This window comes from Mustela lutreola, chromosome 14 (assembly GCF_030435805.1).
Source record: "Mustela lutreola isolate mMusLut2 chromosome 14, mMusLut2.pri, whole genome shotgun sequence".
Lineage (NCBI taxonomy): Eukaryota > Metazoa > Chordata > Mammalia > Carnivora > Mustelidae > Mustela > Mustela lutreola.
This window is the reverse complement of record NC_081303.1, coordinates 42,572,083-42,597,149: the sequence shown is the minus strand read 5'-3', so window position 1 is coordinate 42,597,149 and position 25,067 is coordinate 42,572,083. Positions and strand designations below refer to the sequence as shown.

General features: G+C 39.8%; 1 protein-coding gene and 1 long non-coding RNA gene across 12 annotated transcripts in view; one reads left to right on the top strand and one right to left on the bottom strand.

The window, feature by feature from the left end:
- Nucleotides 1-3,464, bottom strand: part of LOC131815335 (uncharacterized) — a 49,886-nt gene extending 46,422 nt beyond the window's left edge. The window contains exons 1-3 of the long non-coding RNA XR_009347662.1: nucleotides 3,058-3,464; nucleotides 2,703-2,939; nucleotides 2,299-2,439 (exon numbers count right to left, since the gene is read on the bottom strand). This is a non-coding gene — a long non-coding RNA (uncharacterized LOC131815335). The remainder of the gene's footprint in view (nucleotides 1-2,298; nucleotides 2,440-2,702; nucleotides 2,940-3,057) is intronic.
- The window catches only part of CD55 (CD55 molecule (Cromer blood group)), a 34,322-nt gene continuing 11,956 nt past the window's right edge, over nucleotides 2,702-25,067 (top strand). For 10 of the 11 annotated variants that reach the window (XR_009347660.1, XR_009347657.1, XR_009347659.1 and 7 more), the window contains exons 1-9: nucleotides 2,702-2,841; nucleotides 3,630-3,812; nucleotides 5,215-5,406; nucleotides 5,813-5,912; nucleotides 6,980-7,065; nucleotides 10,381-10,569; nucleotides 16,476-16,688; nucleotides 17,742-17,807; nucleotides 20,983-21,003. Coding sequence is in view for 7 of the 11 variants with exons in the window: in XM_059147123.1 (XP_059003106.1) it covers nucleotides 2,757-2,841; nucleotides 3,630-3,812; nucleotides 5,215-5,406; nucleotides 5,813-5,912; nucleotides 6,980-7,065; nucleotides 10,381-10,569; nucleotides 16,476-16,688; nucleotides 17,742-17,807; nucleotides 20,983-21,003 (1,135 nt within the window). In the remaining 4 variants the exon portion in view is untranslated. Of the gene's footprint in view, nucleotides 2,842-3,629; nucleotides 3,813-5,214; nucleotides 5,407-5,812; nucleotides 5,913-6,979; nucleotides 7,066-10,380; nucleotides 10,570-16,475; nucleotides 16,689-17,741; nucleotides 17,808-20,982; nucleotides 21,004-21,410; nucleotides 21,974-25,067 lie in introns of those variants that run through there. The other variant, XM_059147126.1, reaches the window with a different exon arrangement.

The following is a 25,067-nucleotide window of genomic DNA, read 5'->3' as shown; positions in this document are numbered from 1 at the left end:
CACCACACATTGAAGCCATTATTTAAAATAATTCTCAGTAAGTTACAGGCTTGCATATTTCTTTTTTCTTAATGCATAGAATTTTGTCACAGATCTTTTTTCTAAATTGAGTAAATGGTAGTGGATTTCTTTCTTTCCCTTTACGCCTAGAATGTTGAAATTTTTTTGGGAGGGGGTGGTCATAGTATGACTAAAGAGTCCCACCCAGTTATTCTCGGAAAAGTTCCTTTTTTTAAAAAAAGTAATACCAAGAACAAAATATTTGAGAAGGTGAATGTATAGAGCACTTAGTGTAGCTAAACTGGGTGCTAGAGATCTTTTTTTAAAAACACTATCCAGAGCTCATTGTTTTCCTGAATAAAAAGGTATTACTTAAAATCACTTAATAAACAGAGAGCTCTAATGGGCCTTGATGTTAAGTCTTCCAACAGCTCCATAACTGGCCTTGACCTTCAGCTCTTTTCCATAATGCTACTTTGCCTTTCACACCAATTCTCTGAGCTCAAGCAGGAATAAAGATTGCCAGCCTATCATGGTGCAACAGAAAGGAATGGTGGATAAAGTCATGGGAGAATAAACAAAGATCTGGTATCAATTCTAAAACACTGCTGGGCCCTGATATACTTTGTGTTTTTTATATCACATATGGAAGTAAAAGCAAAGTGTTTTAAAATCAAATAAGAGGATCATGCTAGATAATTTTATTTTTTATTTTTTTAAAGATTTTATTTATTTATTTGAGAGAGAGTGAGAGAGAGAGCACAAGAGGGAGAGGGAGAAGCACACTCCCCGCTGAGCAGGGAGCCTGATGCAGGAGCCCAGGACCCTGAGATCCTGACCTGAGCTGAAGGCAGATGCTTAACTGACTGAGCCATGCAGGCGGCCCAAGACTATATCATTTTAAAAGTCCCTCAACTTCTAAATTCTAGGATGTCTTAATACTGATAGGTTTCCATGAAAACCTATAAGAGTTCCTTCCCTGGAATCCCTATACAATTGGTTCCAGCACTCAGTAATACAAGGTTTATTCATTTTTCTATAGTAAACATGAGCCAGAGAAACAGAGAAAACTGTTATTTTCCTTCTTATAAAGCTCTTACTAACCGAAAAAGAGTGATCAAAAACATTTAGGAAAGAATATCAAGACTAGATGCCACAAATACCCCACATCTGACCCATGGACCAAGATGCATTTCCAAGTCAAGGATTTCATTGAACCAGGGAAGGTATTGCAGGGGATAGGAAACTGAGGATAGACTCTGCTAACCAGACTCAGGTGAATTACTAAAGGGAAATGTTCTTGGGGTTACTCTCCATGAAGAGGAGTAACTGGCCCTTCCATAAATGTCCTTTCATGTTTCTGACAGGGACAGAGCCAGACCGGGGTGGGTGGGAGGGAAGACCTTTACTCTGACCAGCCTTATATAGATTTGTGCTGCCCAATGTAATCACCTGGAATTCTTTAAATAATCCTACTGCCCCCTTCCCATCCCCAGAGATTTTTTTTTTTTTTTTTAAGATTTTATTTATTTCACAGAGAGAGAGATCACAAGTAGGCAGAGAGACAGGCAGAGAGAGGAGGAAGCAGTCTCCCCGCTGAGCAGAGAGCCCGATGTAGGGCTCGATCCCAGGACCCTGGGATCATGACCTGAGCCGAAGGCAGAGGCTTTAACCCACTGAGCCACCCAGGCGCCCCTCCGCAGAGATTCTAATCTAACTCGTCTGAGGTGTAGCTTGAGCCTCTGGATTTTTTTTTTTTTTTTTTTTTTTTTTTTTTAAAGCTCCCCCGTGTAACTCTAATGTGTGGCTAGTCTTGCAAACCACTGGAATATACTTAACAAACTTTTCTCTTTTCTCTTAAAACCACCACCCTATCATTTAGTTTTCTGGCGCTTGGTTTTTGTTTTGGCATTTTTCTCTCCTCCCATCGTCTGACCAGAATAGTCCCAAAGCGGAATGCATGAGCTGTCCCCCCTGAATAAGGAATACCCTGGCGAGGAAAGTGATTCCCACCCAAAACATAGCATGAACAATGGTCACTCCCTGCTGTATTGCTTGACCTGTTTTCTTGGGCCATTTCCCACTTGCTGTTTTCAGATTACTGAGTGTGCTAGGAGACAACGCTGTTGTTTCCGATTTTTTCCTATCCCTTCTTGGCATCTGACAGACCTCCAGTTGAAGGCACTGGGTCCCTGGGTGGGCGCACTCTATGTTTCCAGGGGCTACTTGGGAACCCACCGCACTCTCTACTCAGGCACTTTCTGCTCAGCCCGGCAGCACTCGGGAGCGCTGAATTACCTCTCAACCTAATGCAGATTTCCGGGCAGCAAAGCCCTTCCCACTTGAGCCACGCCCCTCTCCTCGGTTCCCCCCAGCGTTCTGTTTACTTGGAAAGCAGATATTTACACGTCCAGATGGGAGCTCTTCGCAGGCCCCACCCTAGCAAAGAGAAAAAGAGAGTCCAGGTGACCCGCGGGGGAGCCCCACTCCCGGCCCATTATCCGCGGTCCCCAGTCCAGGGTCTCTAGGGGAGGCGACCGCGAGAGCCCCCCTCCCCGGCGCTCGCGCGGCGCGGCACCTGGTGCCGGCACACTCTCCTCCGCGGGTCTCCTCGCCCCACCCTTTGTGATTCACAGCCCCAGCCCCGCCCAGGCGCTAATTTAACCCGCCCCGCGGTCCAGCTAGGCGCTGCTGCTACTTACGGCTGCTTGCTGGAGCGAGCTTCCACTTAACTCCGGTCCCGGTCCCCGCGCGCCATGTCCCTCCTCGGCGGGCTCAGCGCCCCGCCGCCGCTGCTGCTGCTGCCGCTGCTGCTGCTGCTGTGTCCGCCTACGGCGCAGGGTGAGTGGGGGCTGGGGGGGCTCAGCCCCGCTGGGGGACCCTGAGGCTGGGTGGGAGGGGCGGGATCCGTCTCCGTGACAACCGAGAAGTCTGGGGACCTGGGGAGGTGAGGTATGTGGGCATGGGTAAATTGTTCCCGTAATCCTCCACCCGTATGGCTCAGAGCGCCTACTGGCACGATCCCTTGGGGACAGGGACGGGATCTCCGCTGCTAACCTGCAGTTTGGGGTCTTGCTGAGCTGGACCCCAGCTGGCGTGACTTCGGGAGTGGGGGGAGACCGTTGAGGAAGCGCGGGCTGAGTTGGCGGAGCAGGCATACCTGGGGAAGCCAAAGGGCTGGGCTCGAAGAGTGAATTCTCAGTCCCCCAACATCTCTTTAGCAGTGGGAGGCGACAGCTGACCTCTGTCGCCTCTTAAACGGAGTCCACTTGTGGGCTGCTGGGGACGCGGCATGTTAACCCGTCTTCTCTTCCAGGTGTGACGTTCCCCGGGGGCGTCTGTCTGTATTGTGCGCTTAGTAACAGGATCAATTCTAAACCGCTTTTTTTTTTTTTTTTAATATTGAAAGAAAAGGGTCGATTCCTTATTTTAATACTGAATTAATTGACAAGACAGGCAGCCTAGCAAGTCTTCGGTATGTCGGTTCAGCCACTGGATGGAAATGTTACCTGTGCCTCAGAAGCCTTTGGCTGCTTCCCTCACTCCTCTTGCAAAAAGAATGTTGCTCTGAACTGAAAAGTGTCATTTCCTTCAGTTCTGCTTTTCTTTTCTTTTATTTCCCTCCCTAGGTGACTGCAGCTTTCCCCCAGAGGTACCTAATGCCATACAAAGTGTGGGTGACCGCCAGAGTTTTCCTGAGGAAACCACAGTAACATACAAATGTAAAGAAGGCTTTGTAAAGGTTCCTGGCAAGGCAGACTCCGTGGTCTGTCTCAACAATAAATGGTCAGAGGTGGCAGAATTTTGTAACCGTAAGCTCTTCATTTTTGTATATATACATTACGGGAATGGAATGTATCTGCTTAGCTTACTTTTATCCCTCTTCAGCATGAGTGGTAATTGATAGTTTTCAAGCATTATGAAATCCCAGGGTATGTATACCTGGCATTTCCCGCTGCAGCTAATTGACATTCCTCCCAGAATAGATCCTGCTTCTTCATTAACAGGTTTGGGCTTTCTGAACTAATAGAGAAAATAACTCCTGAACTCCTGAACTAATAGAGAAGATAAACAATAGGTACAATTTAGGAAGTACATTATATATGAATATGTTTGGCAATCACCCCATGACACATAGTTTTCTGTGTTCTTAAGTTTCATTTTTTAAAGTAGGACTCATCAAGCACAACTCTGTGGTAGCCTTTTAAAAAGCTCCCAGTATTTCCCTTGAAATCTATCACTAGATTCATAGTCCTATGGTAGCTTTGACAGAAACTAGTAAAGGTAAGGACCTAGCTTTGGACCATCTGGAGTCCTAGAATGTATGGGAATTCTAGAAACTGCCTCAAGTATTTTATGAAACCAGGTGTGACATCAGCTTGAACCTTTGGGTTTTATGTGTGCAGGACAGAAGGCAGTGGTTGAAGTACTTAAGCCTTTGCACATGTATTATGTTTTAGAGTTTACAATGCTTCTGCATAGCTGACTCCATTGACGTCTCCATGGGTAGACAACCCCATGTCTGGAGTAGGGACCCTTATTTCCATTCTTCAGTCAGGAAGTAGTCTGGGGAGACAGACCCCCAGAAATTAAGTAACTTCTTGAAATCAGCAGTCCAGGGTACCAACTTCAGTCTTTGGGTTATAAATCCAATGCCCCGTCCCCTCTACCATGTCTCTACACATTAACATTTGCCCAGATGTTACCATTTATAAGTACTTCTTTGTACACCACTGGCTCACCTGATTCATGGACTTCTGGGTTGTTGTGAGAATGAAATGAGTTTATGTGTATAAAACATGGAGAAGTATCCAATAAATATTAGCTATCATTGTTAGTTACTGTTGTTGTTCAGACATTAGCCCCAGGGGGTCTGAAGGAAACACTGTTCTGCTCTCAGCCGTGTCCTCCTTTGGGCAGGCAGGGGTCACGGGCAGAATTGTGCCAGGCAACTATAATGGGTTATATTTCCTGAACTGCGGGCGTGGTGATATCTAGGTGCCAAATTAACTACTTAGGAAATAGAAGTATATATGTGAGTATGCTTGATGCACTGTAAGTGTCATAGTGATATTAATACAGTTAAATATCAAATGTGTATGAAGAAGTACAGAAAAGGGGGTGACATAAGGTCCAGATAATTCTGGATCATTAAACCTAGATTGTCAAAGAAGGTGGTTTTAGTTACATTGTTGCTTTTGTTAATACTTTTAGGTAGCTGTGACGTTCCAACCAGGCTACAATTTGCATCTCTCAAAAAGTCTTTCACCAAACAGAATTATTTCCCAGTGGGTTCCATTGTGGAATATGAATGCCGACCTGGCTACCAAAGGGACCATCTTCTCTCAGGAAAACTAACTTGCCTTCCGAATTTTACATGGTCCAAACCCGATGAATTTTGTAAAAGTGAGTATAATTTTTACAGAGTATTCGTAATCGTAGGGTTATTTGGGAGAAAAAATATTTCTTCCTTCATTCATGCTGAAGTCTTTGTGTCCATATTATTACTTTGAGTATGATTTTGAAAAGAACCATCCAAGTAATTTTATAATTTTGTCTTAAATTAGGCCAACTAAATACTTGTGAGGTGGGAGTATTCATTTACTCACAGATTTCCCATTTAATTAGTTTAAGGTTACCTAAAATGTAATAAGTGTATATTCGAAATCTGGTGTGTTATTTGAAACTTACAAAATGAAGGCAGGATTTTAGAAGTTTAAGGATAAGAAATGTTGGTAGTTCAGATGATGGATCTGCTTAGAAGTACCTGATAATTTAATGAAAAAAAAAATCAATTTGAGCTCTCTTCTAGGAAAATCATGTCCTAATCCTGGAGATTTAAGACATGGTCATGTCAGCATTCCAACTGACATATTGTATGCTGCAGTTATCCACTTCTCGTGTAACGAGGGGTAAGTTTTGGCATACTACATCTTTCTATTCTATATTTAACAAATGCAAAAACCAATTAGGACTTAAGGTGGAAGTTTTTAGATTCGTGGTCAGTGTTTACAAGCTCGTCAACCAGCTCCTGTGCTCAAAGATCTTTCATCATGAGGCCGTCATGGTTAAGTTTAATAAAATGGAGGCAAGAAAGGACAATTTCCTATAACACCAAATTCTCTCTACTGTTAGATTTTTAGTACATATATGATCAGTTATAAAATTTAAATGTAAGTAGTAAAGGAAAAATCTTGTAATAGGTTGGCACTTGCAGAAATTAAATCCTTCAAATGTTCAAATGAAACCAATCCTTACTTTACCTAAATAATGAATTTGCATATTTTTTTTTCTGTATGCAAACTGCCTGTTACAAAATATTATGTGTTAAAAACATTTACTCCTAGTGTAAAAATGTCATGCTGACCTGAGGTCTTCTCTGAGTTCTCTATGTAGGGAAAGGAACTCACTCTTTGGGTCTCCTTAGTGTCTGAGAGACAGCTGGAAACTTTTAATGTTCATTTTCTCTTTAATATCTGCAAATTGAATTATGTTATTTTACTTTGTGTGTATGTGGGTGTTCTTGCTCTTTATAAAATTAAAAATATCAATATCATGTGTCTCCTGTACAAAACAGAGATGCTTGGATCGTTGATAGGATTAATATCAAATCTGGGGAGTACCTGGAGCCCCTAAAATATAAGTATATTCTATTATTCTGAATTCTTTAGAATTCAGAAATATAAAATATTCAAGCATCTATATCACTTTAAATGTTTCAGAACACTTTCCTGTTTTCTCACAAGGACCCCACCCAGATAAAAAACTTTTTGTGTCTTACACTTTTTTACCTTTTGGATATCACCTTTTCTAATTTAATTTTTTCTTTTCCTTTAAATGGCCATGTGAATTTTGATCAGCTGTTGTTTTGTCTCCCTCTACTGGTGTAGTAAATATTTTAAGATGACATTTTGGAGAATTTAAGGGAAGCCAAATGTGTGGATGGGACCTAACTTTTTTCCTCCCCTCATTGGTTTAGGTATAGATTAGTCGGTGCAGCTTCTAGTTACTGTTCCATTGTAAAGAACGATGTTGGATGGAGTGATCCATTGCCTGAATGCCAAGGTAAGACTGAAAAAAACCCTAAACCTCTCTAGTTAGTTGGACGTCAAACTCATCATTTTTCTAGGATTCAGTATTGCCTCTTTTACAATTATGAACTGAGCTAATTGCCTATAAATGTTTTGAAATGGGATTGATTTTTTTCATGATTAGAGAAATAAGTTATACAATAAAGAAGAAATATGATTTCTGCCCTTAGGAATCTTATTTTCTGAGGGAGATAGGGTATAGAAATAGTATCATAAATGCATGTATCCAGGGGTGCCTGGGTGGCTCAGTTGGTTAATCGACTGCCTTTGGCTTGGGTCATGATCCTGGAGTCCCAGGATCAAGTCCTGCATCAGACTTCCAGCTCAGCAGGAGGTCTGCTTCTCCCTCTGACCCTCTCCTCTCTCATGCTCTCTCTTTCTCTCTCACTCTCTCTCTCTCTCTCAAATAAATAAAATCTCTAAAAAAAATAAAAATAAATAAATATTTTTTTAAAAATGCATATATCCAGTCAAATTTATATCCACTAAAGACATATGTCTCCTGAAAATTGAGAAGAGTAAAATATGTGCAACATATTTTTTTTTCTCTTAAGAAAAAATGCAACGCTTAAAAATGTAGGCTTTATTATTTCTCCCAACTTTACTAAAATTATCACTAAGTTCGGTTCGGGTGGCTCAGTGGGTTGAAGCCTCTGCCTTCAGCTCAGGTCATGATCCCAGGTTCCTGGGATCAAGCCCCACATGGGACTCTCTGCTCAGCAGGGAGCCTGCTTCTCTCTCTCTCTCTCTCTCTCTCTCTGCCTGCCTCTCTGCCTACTTGTGATCTCTCTCTCTCTCTGTCAAATAAATAAATAAAATCTTAAAAAAAATTATCACTAAGTTCAAGTTTTTGTTGTTATTAGGAGCAGAAAACTAGACTAGGCTTAATGGAATTGACAGGTGAGTCTTGATTGACACACTGTGGTACACACTGTGGTGGGGAAGGTATGGGGTCAGCTGATAGGGAGACATACAAAAGGAAGTCTGGCCAACAAAGAGCTTGCAGGGGTGAGCTGGCCACACCCAGGGACACCCTTGGCACACCATCTTGAGCTCTACCCTCCTATGTCTGCTACTCCCCTTTTTCCCATTACTAGTACTTCAAAATTTTCAGCATTACTACCCACCACCCACCTTTACCATTTCCACCGTCTAGTAAGGGATGTTGTAAGTGATACTAAAGTGCGTTTGGACAGCAAATTTACTCGAATATGTATCTGCTCTGGCACTGTGATAAGCCTCTAATGCATGTACCTACACAGCTTGGCCCACACGCTCCAAGACATGTACCCTGAGACCTTTCCCCCCATCTGTGTCTCTGAACTTTGGACTATAGGTGTACATATCAGAAGTATAGACTGTTCTCAACAATTGGGACCATGTGACATAGATACTAAAATTGGAATGATAGAAGATTAGCATGGCCCTTCAAGGATAACATACAAATTTATAGTGTTCCATATTAAAAGAAAAAGAAAAAAAGAGGGAATTCCAAGGGCCACTTCCTAGAGCATGATTTACAGTGGGGTAGGGGAGCAGCTCTCAGGGACCATACCTTCAGCCCTGCAGATACCCCACTGGTGGGGAGAAGCATAGTCAGAAGAGGGCCACAGCCTCTTAAAGTGTGGGAGCTGGTGCAGAAGTCCCGCTTGCCTGAGTTCAAGGTGACCCTGAATGCAGTGGCCCCCATTCTTGGACTCCATTGATGTTTGATCCACATTCTCCCCAAAGTGATCCATCTGAAACATGGATCCTAAAGCTTGTACATGTCTGCTCATCACTTACAAAGTCCAGACTCCTTAGTAAAGCGTACAATGGTCACCATGGTATGCCCAGTTCATGCTCACGTCTTGCCCTCATACTTTAGTCTCTATCCACACAAACCTCCCTATTTTTCCCTCTGCTACTGCCCCTGCTTGGAATGCCCTTCAGCCCCTTCTTTGCTTAGCTTAGGGTTTCCTCTGATAGACCTTCTAGAAGCTTTCTGGGACATCCCTGCTGGTTAACTGTTCTCGCTTTCCACACCATGGTGCACACTTCTGTGATAAGCCTCGCCACTTTGCATTAAAATGAAAATCTTTGAATCTTTTTCGTGACTGTATTTTATTTCATCTTAAAGATTTTATTTATTTATTTGACAGAACACAAGAAGGGGGAGCAGGAGAGGGAGAAGCAGGCTCTCCGCTAATCAGGGAGTCCAGGGGAGGGCTTGATCCCAGCACCCTGAGCCGAAGGCAGATGCTTAACTGACTGACCCACCCAGGTGCCCCTGTCGCTATATTTTAAGACCTACAACTGAATATTTTATTTAGTTTTGCAACTGCGTTTATAGAACAGTGCCTGGTATGTGTTAGGTGCTCAGAAAGTCTCTGGATGGTACTTATGGCGATGTGCAGTCATGCACCTTAGCCCCGTGTGAAGCAGATGGGCCTGCTCTGGTTCCTGGCTTTGATTGGGGCAAGGGGTCTAAAAGTAACTTACAGGTTTGCTAATATTCTCTGGTTACCTAAGGCCACTTGATGCAACATAGTTGACATACACACGTGATCCCACTGCTTCCCTGGCTCTAGACAAGGTGAGCCACTGCACTTTTTTTTATCAGAGCTACTGCCAGGGAGGGGCCGCTTTTTATAATATGACCAGAATAACTCTGCTTGTATCTGTTTTCCAAATGCAGCTGCTCAGTACATTTACTTGAACTAAAAGGCAGTGTGTCAACATATGTTTAAAAAAATTTTTATCCTAAGAGTCAAAGTTTAATATTGACACATCAAAACGATCTATTCCTGCTTCCAAAGTATGCCACTTGATTTCCAGGCTCCTTTCATCTGGCATTCTTTCCCCTGGAATGCAGAGCTATGCCCTGTTCTCCACTGTCTTAGCAGAAGGGTATATCTTAGTATTAAGCTCAAGTTCCATTTCCTCCTAAAATGCCCTGCTTTTACCTCTGAACTCCGGCAGTATTTGCTTTCCCCGGCACAACTGTGATACGTAATGTGTGAGGACTTTATTGTAATTCTTGCTTCACGTATATGTTCTAAATCTTACTTCTATATGTTGGTCTCAAAGTTAGCGTTCGTGTTTTACACCATTTGTATCCAAAGCTCCAAATACTCTACTCATGACTTAACAGGCATTTCTAAACTCCCTGGTTGATAATGCTGAACTTAGAAAAAACGGTCGATTTTTACTTTTTTAAAATAAGTTATTTAACATGCTTTAATCTTACTTATTAAAGTAAGTAATTGGCAGTTTTATTAATGTTAATTATTTTGGAATTTTTTTAAAGAAATTTTTTGTCCGGAACCACCAAAAATTAGCAATGGAGTCATTCTAGATCAACAGAACACTTATGTGTATCAACAGGCTGTAAAATATGAATGTATAAAAGGCTTCACCCTGATCGGAGAGAACTCTATTTATTGTACTGTTAAGGGTGACCAAGGAGAATGGAGTGGCCCGCCGCCTGAATGCAAAGGTAATGAGTTTGCAGTGTTGTATTTTTGTTTTCTTATTACCAGTGGGTCTTTATTTGGACTACAGAGATTCTGTGAACTCCCTGAGAAATGAATGGAGAATGTGGTATATATGCCTATTTGTATCTTTGTAGGGGAGCACAGTTTTTCATCAGATTCTCAGAGGGGTCTATGACTTTCCAAGAAGGAGGAAGCACTGATACTGGAGAATATGTGGTAACATATGAATAAAATAAATACCCATGGTACATAACACGCACACAAACATGCATGTGACATGTCTCATGTTTTTAGTGAGTTCGCTTACATTTGCTGTTTCTTAACCGTATCACTTTCAATAAGTTAATACAAAAGGCATATAAAATGGTTGATTTTATTTGGTTAGGAGGGAATCTTAGACTAAACCGAGGGATCTCGCTAGTGATCCTATTGGCGGGATTTGTTTGAGCAACATGACATTTAAGTGCCAGTGTGACTCGAGCGCCTTTTGTAATTATACTTGGAATTATGGTAGCATGAATTTTTAAATATCAGTGCTTGTTAAAAACAGTTGCTTGTCACAAATAGTATATGTCAACAGTACAGTAATGTTCAAACCATGCAGACGGGTATAAGAGGTAAAGTAGAAATCTCTCTGTCCTTAGTCCTTCTCTTCGAAGTAACCATTGTTCACAAATGTTTCCATTTGGTTCTGGAAAATAAACATACACGTATTTATTTTTTCAGTTGTAGCAGTTGTATGGATATATCATTTATTTAACCTATTGAGGGAAATTTAGTTTTTGATTACAGGTTGTTGTTGTTGTTTTTAATTATTATTACAAAAGATACTGCAAAAAGTACTGGGCATCTGAAATTGCACAGGTGTGCAAGTATATTTCATAAAATAAATTCCTTGTAGCATAGTTACTAGAGCAAATGTATGAGCATTAAACTTTTTTTTTTTAAAGATTTTATTTATTTCAAGACGGAGATCACAAGTAGTCAGAGAGGCAGGCAGAGAGAGAAGGGGAAGCAGGCTCCCTGCTGAGCAGAGAGTCCCACGTGGAACTCGATCCCAGAACCCTGGGATCATGACCTGAGCTGAAGGCAGAGGCTTTAACCCACTGAGCCACCCAGGCGCCCCTGTGCATTAAACTTTTGACGGATGTCACCAACATTGTTTCCAAAGAAACCGTAGCAGTTTACTCTCCCAGCAATAGTGGATCACTGTGCTGGCTCTCTGCTCCCCTAATGATAATGCTTATTATGATGTGGAGATGTGACAACTGCAAGGGGAAAATTTCATTATATTATTTGACTTAATTTAATTATGGGAGAAGTTTGATATGGGTTCACTTCTTAATCTGGCTATGTGACACACTCATATTTATTTCCCCCTATTTTATTAAATTAACTGTTATTCGGAGTTTACAAGTCTAGGGTGGTGCCCCAGTAGACCATGGTAGGCCAATATTTTCTTTACAAATAACCACAAAATCTGGATAGATTTTTTTTTTTAAGTCCCATTTTGAAAGGCATGAGATACAAGGGTGGGCACAACCAGGACTGAAGGAACTAGAATTCCTGGGGGAGTGGACAGGGAAGGCAAGCCCCTCTGAAGTGCACCTGGGCCTAGGATCCATCATGACCCACAGGAAGACCACTGCCAGGAAAGAGAGAACCTGGCAAAGTGGTTGTGGTGGGCTAGAAAAATACACTGAAAATTGAGTGCAGAGCGAGTTTTTCCCCAAGGGCCATTTGCTGATTTCTGGGGCTGCAGGGGAGGCTGAGGACTTTGACCCAAACCTTCCAAAGTACAAAATGAAATCTCTCAGACCCGTATGGTATTTGGGCAACAAATATAATAGGAAGAAGCTTGGATCAAACACACAGTCTTGTGCCCCTTAACACAGTTGTGCCCATTTTGAAGTTGGGTGGGGAAGGAGACTAGATTGCTGGGCTGGGGACCCCTGAAGGACAGACCTGGATCTCCCACAGTTTCTCAGAGCTGAGGAAATAAAGATTCCTGGGCTGTTGATGAAAAGCCCAGAGGGACAAGTCCCAAGGAGCAGAGGCAAGAGTAGAAGTAGACTGAGTCTTACTACGTCTTACTAAGGCTGAGCTCAGTCCCTCATGGGCTGAGGGTGTGATCACCTCCAACCAGTCTGCTTATCAGAAAAGGAGACCTCTCTTGGAAGATCATACCATCTGAATGTTTTATATACAACATCTGTAATACAGTAAAAGAGTTACTAGACATGGAGCAAAGCAAGAAATTATAACCAAATCAGGGGAAAATAAATCCAGACAACTGAGTTAGCAGATGACTTTAAAACAGCACTTAATATGTTTAAGGTTTTCAAGGAAGAGAGAAATAAAGAATTTCAGCAAAGAACTGGAACCTATAAAAGTAGACGTTCTGCAAAGAAAAATGAAAAATGAAAAATCTGAAATGAAGATCACGATAGGTTTAACAGTGATTTGGACCCAGTATTAGGAACAGGAAGGAAAATTCATTAATAATGCCCAGAAGCACAAAGAGAGGGGGGGAATGTAAAGTACAGACAAAAGTTAGGAGGTATTTGAGACATGTGAAACTGTTCTAACATAGGTTAGCTAAGAGGAGAGGCAGATAGAAAAAGAGAGAAAGAGGAGCAGAAATATTCAAAGAGATGACAGAATGCTCGAAAAATGATGAAATACATCGATACATTCCAAAGGTTCTCAGGACTCTAAGCAGAATAAAACCAGTTCCCAGCATTTTGTGGCAAAAATTTTAGCAACGTAAAACAATGATAAAAGCACCAAGAGACAAAAGACAACATTATCTTCAAAGGAGCAACACAAAAACTGACCACAGGCATCTCGACAAAAATTATAGAAGCCAAAGACCAATGAGAAGAAAGCCTTCAAGTTAAGGATAAGAAAATGAGTGCTCACCTAGGATTCTTTAGCCAATGGGTATATATCCTTTAAAATTGCCAAATGAAAATGTTCTCACACAACAACTGAGAGAACTTACCCCAGCAGACCAGACCTGCACAGAACAACAAAATAAAGGCATTCCTTCAAGTAGAATGAAAATAATCTCAAGTAAAACATGAAAATGCAAGACAAAATGAACATTAGAACAGGTACATGAATAGGGACTGTACAAAATGATAAATGCATTATCCACTGGGGTTTGGTATGTTGAATGCAGAGCCAAAGGCAATAAAAGGTAAATTGAATTTAAAAGTTACAAGGTTCTGGCAATACCCAAAAGTTGTAGAATGTTAATTTGCATAATTGGTTTATAGTCTGATATATACTGTAATCTCTAGGGTCACCATGAAAATAATAGTGAAAGAAACTATGAATCATAACCCAACAAAGGCTTCCTCCTGATCCTTTCTCTATCTGTTTGTCTTCCAGATCACTAATTCTATCTTCTCAAAATCTAATCCAATCTAATCATAACCCAACAAAGGAATGATAAATGAGCACTTTATCCAAAAGGAAACGAGAGGAAGAGAAACATAAAATAGATGGGTGGAAGAGCAAACTTAGAGTGAGATATTTGCTATAAACCCAACTGTATCAGTAATTACCCAGAGTGTAATTTAAGTCAGATTGTCAGACTGAATTAAAAAAAGAAAACCTGGGGCACCTGGGTGGCTCAGTGTGTTAAGCCTCTGCCTTTAGCTCAGGTCATGATCTCAGGGTCCTGGGATCGAGCCCCTCATTGGGCTTTCTGCTCAGCAGGAGCCTGTCTCCCCCACTCTCTCTGCCTGCCTCTCTGCCTACTTGTGATCTCTCTCTCTCGCTCTCAGATAAATAAATAAAATTTTTAAAAAAAGAACTTAAAAAAAAAAAACCTATTTGCTGTTTATAAGAGACAAAACTTAATGAGAAGAACACTGAATGGTCCAAAGAAAGGATGGAAAAATATACTTTGCAATTACCAAAAAAGGAAAAAGCAGGTGCAGTTCCATTAATATCAAAGAATACTTTAAGATACAATGGTTCATAATGATAAAGGGGGTCCATTCAGCAGGAATCTATCACAATCTGTGATCTATGAGCACTGTGGGAAAAAAGCTTCAATCCATAGAAAACAGGCAGAAAGAAAAATAGATAAATCCATGATTATAGTTTGAGAATTCTACATACCTATTTCAAGAGGTGTTAGAATAAGCAACCAAAGATCAATAAGAATATAGAAACTTTTTTTTTTTTTAATTGACATATTAAGGGCATTGAACCCTATAAGGACAGGTGGAGAAAGTTTTTTTTTCAAGGGTGCTGGAACATTGCCCATAGGCTGGGCTCTGTATCACAGTGCAGTTCAGAAGGCTGAAATAATTTGGAGCATGCTGATGGCAGATGTGAGTCAACAAGACACAAAATAACAAAAGGACAACAAGGAAAGCAATTTCCAGGAAACTTACCCTATATTAGCACATAGGTCTTCTGGATCAAAAGCCAGAACTAGCCTGGTGGAACAAAGAGTAAGTTTTATATATGAGTACCTTAGAGGAAAGGGCCATATAAAATCTTACCCTAAAATACTATCTACTATTTTCTGAGTGTCTCAGTCATGTGGTACTGGCTGGGTATTTTATGTGAGTAGTCCCATCCCCCCGCCCCCAGCCTCCGAGGTCGATACAAGGAAGCGGAAATAAATGATACATGGTGTCTGAGGGCACAGGGCAGGATGTGTGTGCTGGTGGTGCAGGCACTTGCACACCGGAATGGTCAAGTGTGTTCCTTCAGGGATAGGCACTGTGTGAAATAACTTACCTGAATTATTTCTCTCATTCCTTACAATAATGTTCTCAAATCTGCTTTGTTTTTGTTTTTATTTTTTCAAATCTGCTTTGTTTTTATTCTTGTTCAGTTGAAGAAATGGCAGCTTAGCGGGATTAGGGAAATGGACAGCGGTCTCCAGTGTGTGGGGAAGCTGGCAAGAGGGGGTGTGGAAGCAGCCCAAAGTCCGACAGGCACTGAAGGAAGACTTAAAATTGTACTAAATTGTTAGCGTTGCAATTCTCAGAATAGGATTTATTTTTTTAATTATTTTTATTTTTTTAACATTCTTTTTTTTTTAGTAGGGTTTTTTTTTTTTTAAGGTTTTACTCATTTATTTGACAGACAGAGATCATAAGTAGGCAGAGAGGCAGATGGGGGACGGGGTGGGAAGTAGGCTCCCTGGTGAGCAGAGAGCCCCATGCCGGGCTTGATCCCAGAACCCTGGGGTTATGACCCAAGCCCATGGCAGAGGCCACCCAGGCACCCCTCAGAATAGGATTTAATCAAGGTTGCACTTCAGATAATTGTGACCTGATCTGCAATCCAAAGAGAGACCGATCTAATTTGTGTAATGTTGGTAACTAGCATAAGAGAAAAAAAAAAAAAAAAAAGGTTTTTTTTTTTTTCAGACTGAATGTATTACTTAAAAAAAGGACTAAAACAGAGCAAGTTTCCCAGGGTCACTAACATGTCCTGAAAACATTGGGAAAAGGAACTATGTTGTGACTACCTCTGTCTGTCCAGTGGTTCTTTCTGGTTCTTTGGTCTTGGCATGAGAAAGGAAAACATTTTCTGAGAGAAAATATCTTAATTTGGGGTGTGTTACAGAATGAGATCACCACCAACTCTGACTTTGGTTTCTTTTATTTACACAGAAAACAGTTTAAGAACCTCAGTACTACTTTGTTATAAACCCTCTTCAGTTGACTAAAGGTCAATTTATATCAAAGCAAAGGCAATGCAGTGTTTCAGTTCCTTGGGAAAATCAGAATTAGACTTGATTTCCTAAAAGTCGTATTCATATTTAGGTGTTTGCGGGGGAGAAAGAGAGGATTCATAGAGGAAGCAATTTGTTTTGTCTTAACTTGACAGCATTATTTAGCTAATATTTTTTAACTTTTTTCTTCCTTATAAGGTTCTCAGATTTCTACAGTCATACTAGCAACAGAGACACCCACCACAGTAAGTGCATCAGCTACAAAGCCCACATCAACTCCTCAGAAACCCACCACTGCAAATGTTACAGGTACCAAAGTCACATCAGCTCCTCAGAAACCCACCACAGGGAATGTTCCAGGTACCGAAGCTACATCAACTCCTCAGAAACCCACTACAGCGGATGTTTCAGGTACCAAACTCCCATCAGCTCCTCAGAAACCCACCACCATAAATGCTCCAGCTACAAAGTCCCCATCAACTCTTCAGAAATCCAACACAGTAAATGTTCCAGCTACAGAAGTCCCATCAACTCAGAAACCTGACACAATAAGTTCTTCAGCTACAGAAGCCCTACCAACTCCTCAGAAACCCAGCACAGTACATGTTTCAGCTACAAAGACCCCACTAACTTCTCAGAAACCCAACACAATAAATTCTTCAGCTACAGAAGCCCCATCAGCTCCTCAGAAACCCAACACAATAAATGTTTCAGCTACAAAGACCCCATCAACTTCTCAGAAACCCAACATAGTAAATGTTTCAGCTACAAAGGCCCCCTCAACTCCTCAGAAACCTGACACAATAAATTCTTCAGCTGAAGAAGCTCTACCAATTCCTCAGAAACCCAACACAGTAAATGTTTCAGCTACAAAGGCCCCATCAACTCCTCAGAAACCTGACACAATAAATTCTTCGGCTTCAGAATCCCTACCAACTCCTCAGAAACCCAACACAATAAATTCTTCACCTGCAGAAGCCCTACCAACTCCTCAGAAACCCGTCACAGTAAATGCATCAGCTACAAAGGCCCCATCAACCCCTCAGAAACCCAACACAGTACATGTTTCAGCTACAAAGGTCCCATCAACTCCTCAGAAACCTGACACAATAAATTCTTCAGCTGCAGAAACCCTACCAACTCCTCAGAATCCCAACACAGTACATGTTTCAGCTGCAAAGACCCCCTCAACTCCTCAGAAACCCACCACAGCAAAAGATTCAGCCACAGCCAAAAAATCCCCCATATCAAATGCTTTATCTACAGAGACCCCGCCAGCATCCCAGAATCCCATCATGGCAAATGCGTCTGCTACACAGGCCATGCCAGCAACCCATAGATCCTCCACAGCAAAAGCCTCATTTACACAGAGTCTTCCAGCAACACGAAAGTCCACTGCTATACATGCCCCAGTGACTAAGGGTCTCCATACAACAAAAAGATTGACCTCTGCTCGTATTACAGCAAAACAGAGTTCAGCTACTCCCAGGACAACCAGCGCACCTCATGGAAGAGGGACCCTCTCTTCAGGTTAGTTGGCACTGCTCAGGTTTTCCTGAGTAGGGATCTAAGGAGCCATGGTGGGAAGAGTTTTTCATACTAATGCTCTTGACTATCTTCAGAGGCAGATGGGGAGTGTGCTAGGGTGAAACATTTTGCAATAATATAGAAAAAGATTTTGGCTCCATGAAAACAATGCTAAATTAAGCTTGGCAAAGAAATTTTTTTAAATATGAGTTTTAGGGAGTCCTTGATATCTTCCAGACCCTTCAGAGAACCAAATATGTACCATCCTTATGGCCATTTTCTGGTTCTGGTTTATTGATAGAGACCCATCTCTTAAGCATGCTGAAAGATTTCTCCGGATTCTCTAGAGCTGCCAATTTGGTAAAGCATCTAACAGTGTCTTCTAAGTGTAACTGAAAAGACAGAATTCTTTGAAATAGTCTATATTTACACAAGGGTCTTTAAATGTCAATTTTTATCAAAGTGGAGTAAAATCCATTGTAGACTTCAAAAATAGGTGTTGAGTGAATGAATGAAACCCTTCTTACTAGCTAGTGCTGCTTTGGGCTACCAAGGATGTCCCCCTGTCTATTAACTTACCTAATGCATAGCCAGAATTTTTATAGACACTCTTATTCTCTATTAGAGATACCTATTTTTTTTCCAGTTTCTTGGAAAATCTCAACAGGACTATGAGCCAGGAGATAATTTTTTTTTAAATTGTTTGAACTTTTTCATTAAAATACACACACACACACACACACACACACACACACACACACTGCATGAAACACCCATGTATGGCTCAATAACTTTTCTAAAGCAAGTATTTGTGGAACCACTACCAACTTTAAGAAATAAAATATTAGCAGCCCTCACGTTTGCCCCCTCACTTTCCAGATGCTCCGCGGATGATCCTGAACTCCATCTGACTTAACCCCTCTCACTTAGCCAGTGTCCTGCACGGCCTCAGTGCTCCCCTCATTGCAAATATGCAAACCCCATTCCATATCATTCTCCCTCTTCTGCCTTTGACCCATTTCTGCCTGTCTTAGTTTGCCCACCAGTGCCTTCAAATCGTTGTTAGGATTGCTTTTCCATATTTTGTCCATATTTCATAACTGCTTTGATGGAATATGTTTTGCCATCATCACCCAGACAGTTTTTTTTAAGAGCTTGAAACATCACAGATACCCTTGTTGATCTTTCCTTTGTGTATTTCATGATTCCCTTAGGTAAAAAGCCAAATACATTGCATATACACAAAATCTTTACCCATTCCTGCCCCTTTTGGTCATTCTTCGATGGAGTCACATAATCGTGGGTATTTTTTTAAATAGTTCAACACATTGTGACCATATTTTCATAATGATTTCATATATTTCACATTTATTATCTTGAAGCCTTTTTTGCCCTTACCTGGCTTTTTTAAAGAATTTAAACATTACAGATATTGTGTACTGGGCCACTTCCATTTCTCTCCTAGCTCATTACTTTTAAACCGGTAGGAGGTTACTGACTTCTTCAATTTTCATGACCTCTTTGGGCCTAAAAGTTTTAGGTTGAATACACCTGATTTTTCATAGAAGACAGCAACGAGAAAAATGTCTCACCTTATATAAATTTGTTAGAGCACCAACTTTGTTGAAATAGTTCCTTCTTGGAAAAAAAAATTCAAGACAATTTAACAAACTTAAACAAACTTGAAAAAAAAAAAGATCTAAACTAAACATGAGTCAATAATTGTCATGAAAATACAACTACTATTTGGGTCAGATTTCTCTCTTTTATGCAATTAATTTATTCTTCAAATATCATAGACCATTTTTTACTCACATTGTAAAAGAAAGTAGTCACTGCCACTTGCAGGATCTGCACCATAGTCGTATGTTCTGTGCCCCTCTCCTCTCTGGATACGCATCCTTGCGGCAGCCTTGCAACATAAGCCTTTTTAGCTTCATTTCGTAGATGATGAATTAGAAACTTAGAGATTAATTTGTGTGATTCATATAGTGCGCAGTTAATAGGGAGAATGTTGGGAGTTAAACACACCTATTTGCTGATTCCAGATCCTGTGCTTTCTTCTGACGCGTAAAGTCACCTGTTCTCAGTGGTACTTTGAGTACATCTGTTTGCCACTTAGGAGAGCAGTGTATTATTATAAATATATTTATTGGAAAGTAAGTTTTGCTGTGCCACTTTCACAGTCCTTGAAAGGTGTAAAAGTTAAGATGCTATAGTAATTTGAGTAATTACTCAGAATTAATCAGAAGTCTGCTGAGAGAGGCTTCAGTTTCTTTTTTTTTTTAATTTAATTTTTTTCAGTGTTCCAAAATTCATTGTTTATGCACCACACCTAGTGCTCCATGCAGTATGTGCTCTCTTATACCCACCACCAGGCTCACCCAACCCCCCACTCCCCTCCCTTCCAAAACCCTCAGTTTGTTTCTCAGAGTCCACAGTCTCTTATGCTTCATCTTCCCCTCTAATTTCCCCCAATTCACTTTTCCTTTCCTTCTCCTAATGTCCTCCATGTTATTCCTTATGTTCCACAAGTAAGTGAAACTATATGATAACTGACTCTCTCTGCTTGACTTATTTCACTCAGCATAATCTTCCCCAGTCCCATCCATGGTGATACAAAGGTTGGGTATTCATCCTTTCTGATGGAGGCCTAATACTCCATCGTATATATGGACCACATCTTCTTTATCCATTCGTCTGTTGAAGGGCATCTTGGCCCTTTCCACAGTTTGGTGACTGTGGCCATTGCTGCTACGAACATTGGGATACAGATGGCCCTTCTGTTCACTACATCTTTATCTTTGGGGTAAATAGTTTCTTGGTCATAAGATTAGATCTCAGTTATTTACTATGTAAGCTTTCAAACTTATTTCTTGCCATCAAGTCATATAACTGAATATGGTGTTTGTTGTAGTAGTCACTAAATCTTTATCGTGTTTCATGGTTATGGGGTTCACTGTGGAATAGATACAGGCATTGTATCTATTAGGGTGTATGTTGCTTGATTAAGTTAATGTATAACTGTTTTCTTAAATTTATTTATAATTATTTCTTTTCGTTATGAAAATCTATGTTACTTTTGAACTTTCTAGTATATTCTGTGGATACATATGTTAAATTACTGTGGCTTTATGTATTTTTCTTTATTTTTGTAATTCATTTTTTTTTTCTTCAGATGCTGCCATCATTGCAGTTGGTAAGTTTGGTTCTTCGGCAGTTAAAAAAAATTGTCATCACTGTGGGATGTACAATCCTTATTCCTGGAGGAGAATATTGTCTTTTTACTGCCTTAGGAATACTATTAAGATGAAATGTTTAAGGTCAGGGAGAAGAAGGGTAAATGCATTTTATCGACATGTTTGGTGGACCCCGTTAGGTACGCGGTACGTTCCTAAGTCTTCCCAACCGTGTTCTTGTTCCAAGGTAATTTTAGGGCAACTTCACATCATTTGGCCAGTCAATCAAGTATCCCTGAACGCCTATTGTCTCAATGCATTATCATTCTAGGGGCCAAAAACAACAATAAGGAAGCTATTATCAATACAGTTTTTAAGCCTGCAGTATTTTACAAGTACTCACAAACTACTCCTTGGTTGTTTCTAGACGTGTGTTCCAGATAAACCAGAATGCTACCTTTGATTACATCCTGTTCCTTTTCCCTTCCCTGTCAGTGATTTAAAGCAAAGATAGCTTTAAAATTATTCTGTTGCTATAGACTTAAGGACATTTCTATGTTGCAATTTCTTCTTTGTTCCAGTCCTTTTTTGTTGTTCATAAATATATTATTTGATGTTAAACATTTTACCAAGAAGATTAATAACTCCTAAAGAAGATGGCAAAAGAAATGTTTAAGAAGCAATACAGCTAAGTTGGCATATTAAAAAGGAATGCCCAGTAGAAAATATGCACATTAAAAAGTGAATTATTTTAAAATTATGTCCTTATAAGCTGAGGTCTCCTATCTATGCATGCATGAGTGAAATAAGGGACTGAAGCTGAAAAGGTGTTTTTTAATTATTATTATTATTTATAGTTCTTTTATAGTTCTTTTATATTTTGAATGAACCTCTCCTTAGCTAAAATAGTTATCTTGAAAGATTGGAACAGTTGGATTCACTTTGTTTGTTTGATATTTTCAATAGAAATAAATGCATTCTAAATGAAAACTTCATGATTTCATCATTTAATGTTAACAGAGATGAGTTTAGAGGATGGGCTTTTTCTCTGCTCAGTGGCATCTAATGAAGGTTCGAGGTGCTTATTTTCTCTGGAATTCTTGGAGTATGTACTATGTGATTCCCCAGAAACTTTTCCTTAGGGTTAGTTGTTGTTCCAACTTGTGCTCAGAAATAAAGAGGAGCTCTTTCCCTCTTAAATCAGACATATGGCAGTTTTTTTTTTTTCTTTGGGAACATTCACTTGTATAGTATAAACCTAAAAATTATCCTTATTTCTTCAATTCTGTGCATTCGGTGCTTTCTCATTTTGTTTTTATTTTATCAATTTTTTAAAAAATTTGGTTGTGGTTAATACACAATGTTACGTTAGTTTCAGGTGTACAACACAGTGATTGGATAAACAATGTGCCCACCCCAAAAGTAGCTGCCATCTCTCCCTATACAGATATCTCCCTATGACAGCTATTATGTCATTGACTAAGTTCCTTACACTGTGCCTTTTATTCCCGCCACTTTTCTTATTTTAAAGCTAAGCAAACTCTACTGACGAGGAAATTGCTTTCCTGGATTACACTGCAATGTTAGTGAGCAATATAGATGATACTAGAACTTTGGAAGTGTTTGAATATTTTCCCATTTAATTCTGCTACAAAAGAGAGACTGACTAATCTCAGAACTTCCTTATTTGCTATGTAAATGAAGACTTTATTTTGAGGTCTAAAGCTATTCTTCTGCTGGCTCCATATCTGTGCTTCTCAAAAATCTTTTTTTCATTATTGCCCTCTCCCCCTCAGGGAAATTTTTGGACTTTTATTTTCCCCAATCGCCCCCCCACCCCCATGAAATTTTACTACCACAGATATACTGTAAATCTATTTATATTCTGTATATCTATACTTTATACATAAAAAAGTAAGATTTTTTTTCACCCTTTTAGGATAATAACACCCCCATTGAGAATACATGCTCTATGTAGTTGTATTTTATTTTTGCTTTTGTTTTCTGTTTTTGTTTTTTATGCCAACATTGTCAAGATGACAGGATTGTGTTCTGGAGTCAGTCAGATCTTTGGTTTGAATCCTGTTGGTTCTTTTTTCTTTCTTAAATTAGTAATTTTTCAACCCAAGTGATTGAACTTAATCTTTCTGAGTCCCAGTTTTCTCATTTATGATCCCTATTTAAAGTCTTTGAAGCTTAATGAGATAATAGATACGAAAACTCCAGCACAGTGCTAACCATTGAATAAATATTAGCTTAAAGCAGTCGTGCAGTGCTGTCACTGGTATTTTCCTAGAATGGGTTTCTGATAGTTTTATCATTCCCTCTGGCCACACCAAAGAGTAAGAATTGTCCTTTATTAAGGTAAGAGTTGCATTTTTGCTGTGTAGCAAGTACTCTACTGAAATTTTTGTATTTTTATTTTACTTCTCAAAACATCTTATAGTGTGTGTGGGTATCTATATACCCACACACATATCTATATCTGTGTCCCATTTTTAGTTTTTTCAATTTTTAAAATTTTTTTAAAGATTTTATTTGTCAGAGAGAGCACACACAAGGTTGGGGAGCAGCCAGCAGAGGGAGAAGCAGGCTCCCCACTGAGCAGATAGCCTGACTATGGACTCCATCCAATGACCCTGGGATTACGAACTGAGCAAAAGGCTGATGCTTAACTGATGGAGCCACCCAGGCGCCCCTCTATATCCCATTTTTTTATCTGAAAGAATGATTTTTGCAAGATTTGTACCTTGCCCAAGAACACACATCTGTTAGGTGCTTCAACAGAAGTAGATGACTCGTTTCTCCAGCACCAGGTACTTGAAAGGATAGAAAGATTCTTGTCCTATGCGGAAATCTGCACAACTTAAGTTTTTACCCCCCGCCCCACCATTGCTGAAGTCCTATATCATGATATTCATAAATCTCTTATGGGGATTAATAGGTCAGTTGAAGGAATATTTAAGAAAAAATTAGGGACTGCTCAGTGGCGTATCTAAAATGTTCTTTCTGTATCCTTCAAATATCACATGCTGATTAACTTTGGCTTTATACATCCATCCACCTGCATCTGGCATATGGTGCAGACCAGCTTAAGTGGAGGTGTACTTTCAAGAATCTAGAATCATCAGTTGTAATTTGAAATGCATCAGATGCTATGATACCAGGTCATCACCGTTTCTTACTACCTGTCTCTCTGTAGGATGAACTTAAATTCCACTGTAAAGTGACTTCAATTATCTGTAAGTTATTCAAAGTTAAGAAATCAGACAACATAATCATCCTGTTTTTCATTAGGCTGGCAAGAGAAGCATAAGATACAGAGGCAAAGAAAATACAATGATAATAACAAAACCCTTCAAGGGTCCTATGAATGTTGCCAAGAAAGTGGTGTTTAATTCTGAATTGTAAATCTGACAATGTAAGGCTTACTGAAGCACATTCTTTTTCCTTCTATAAAAGTCTCTTTCCGGTGTGACTTCACCAGTGCGTAGACCTCAGTTCCTTTGTTTTGTTAAATAGTATTATAAGGAAGAACAACCTATTAACGGTGTCTTTAATTTTGTATATGAACAGCATTTCTACTTTATTAGGTATGTAAGTGATACCTTTTGAATTGACTGGACAAACCCACATTTCTTCAAAAATAGAATCCTTAAATTAATACCAGATCTTATATGTGGAATTCTGACTCAGTTTCTTCAGGAATGGAGATGATACTGCATATATTAATGTAATACCCATCTAATATAAATCATATTCGAATAACCTCAGGTATTTTTCTTAAGCATACTATGAATTAAAATTCTGACCAGAACCTGGGATTAGAAATCAGTTTTTGTCTGTTGATAAACTATTCAATGTATCCTTTTTTGATCTCAGTTTTTTCATCTGCAAAAAGAAGATAATTTGACGCAATTTAATAAATATTTTCTAAACACATCCTACTATTTGCCAGGCACTGTGCTAGTTATTGGAGTAATGAGATACAAGGTGACAAACTGCTTTACCGTGTCTTAAATACTATAAATATAATGAGAAATATTGCTAAAATAATCCTTTTATTTAGAGAAACCCATTTTCT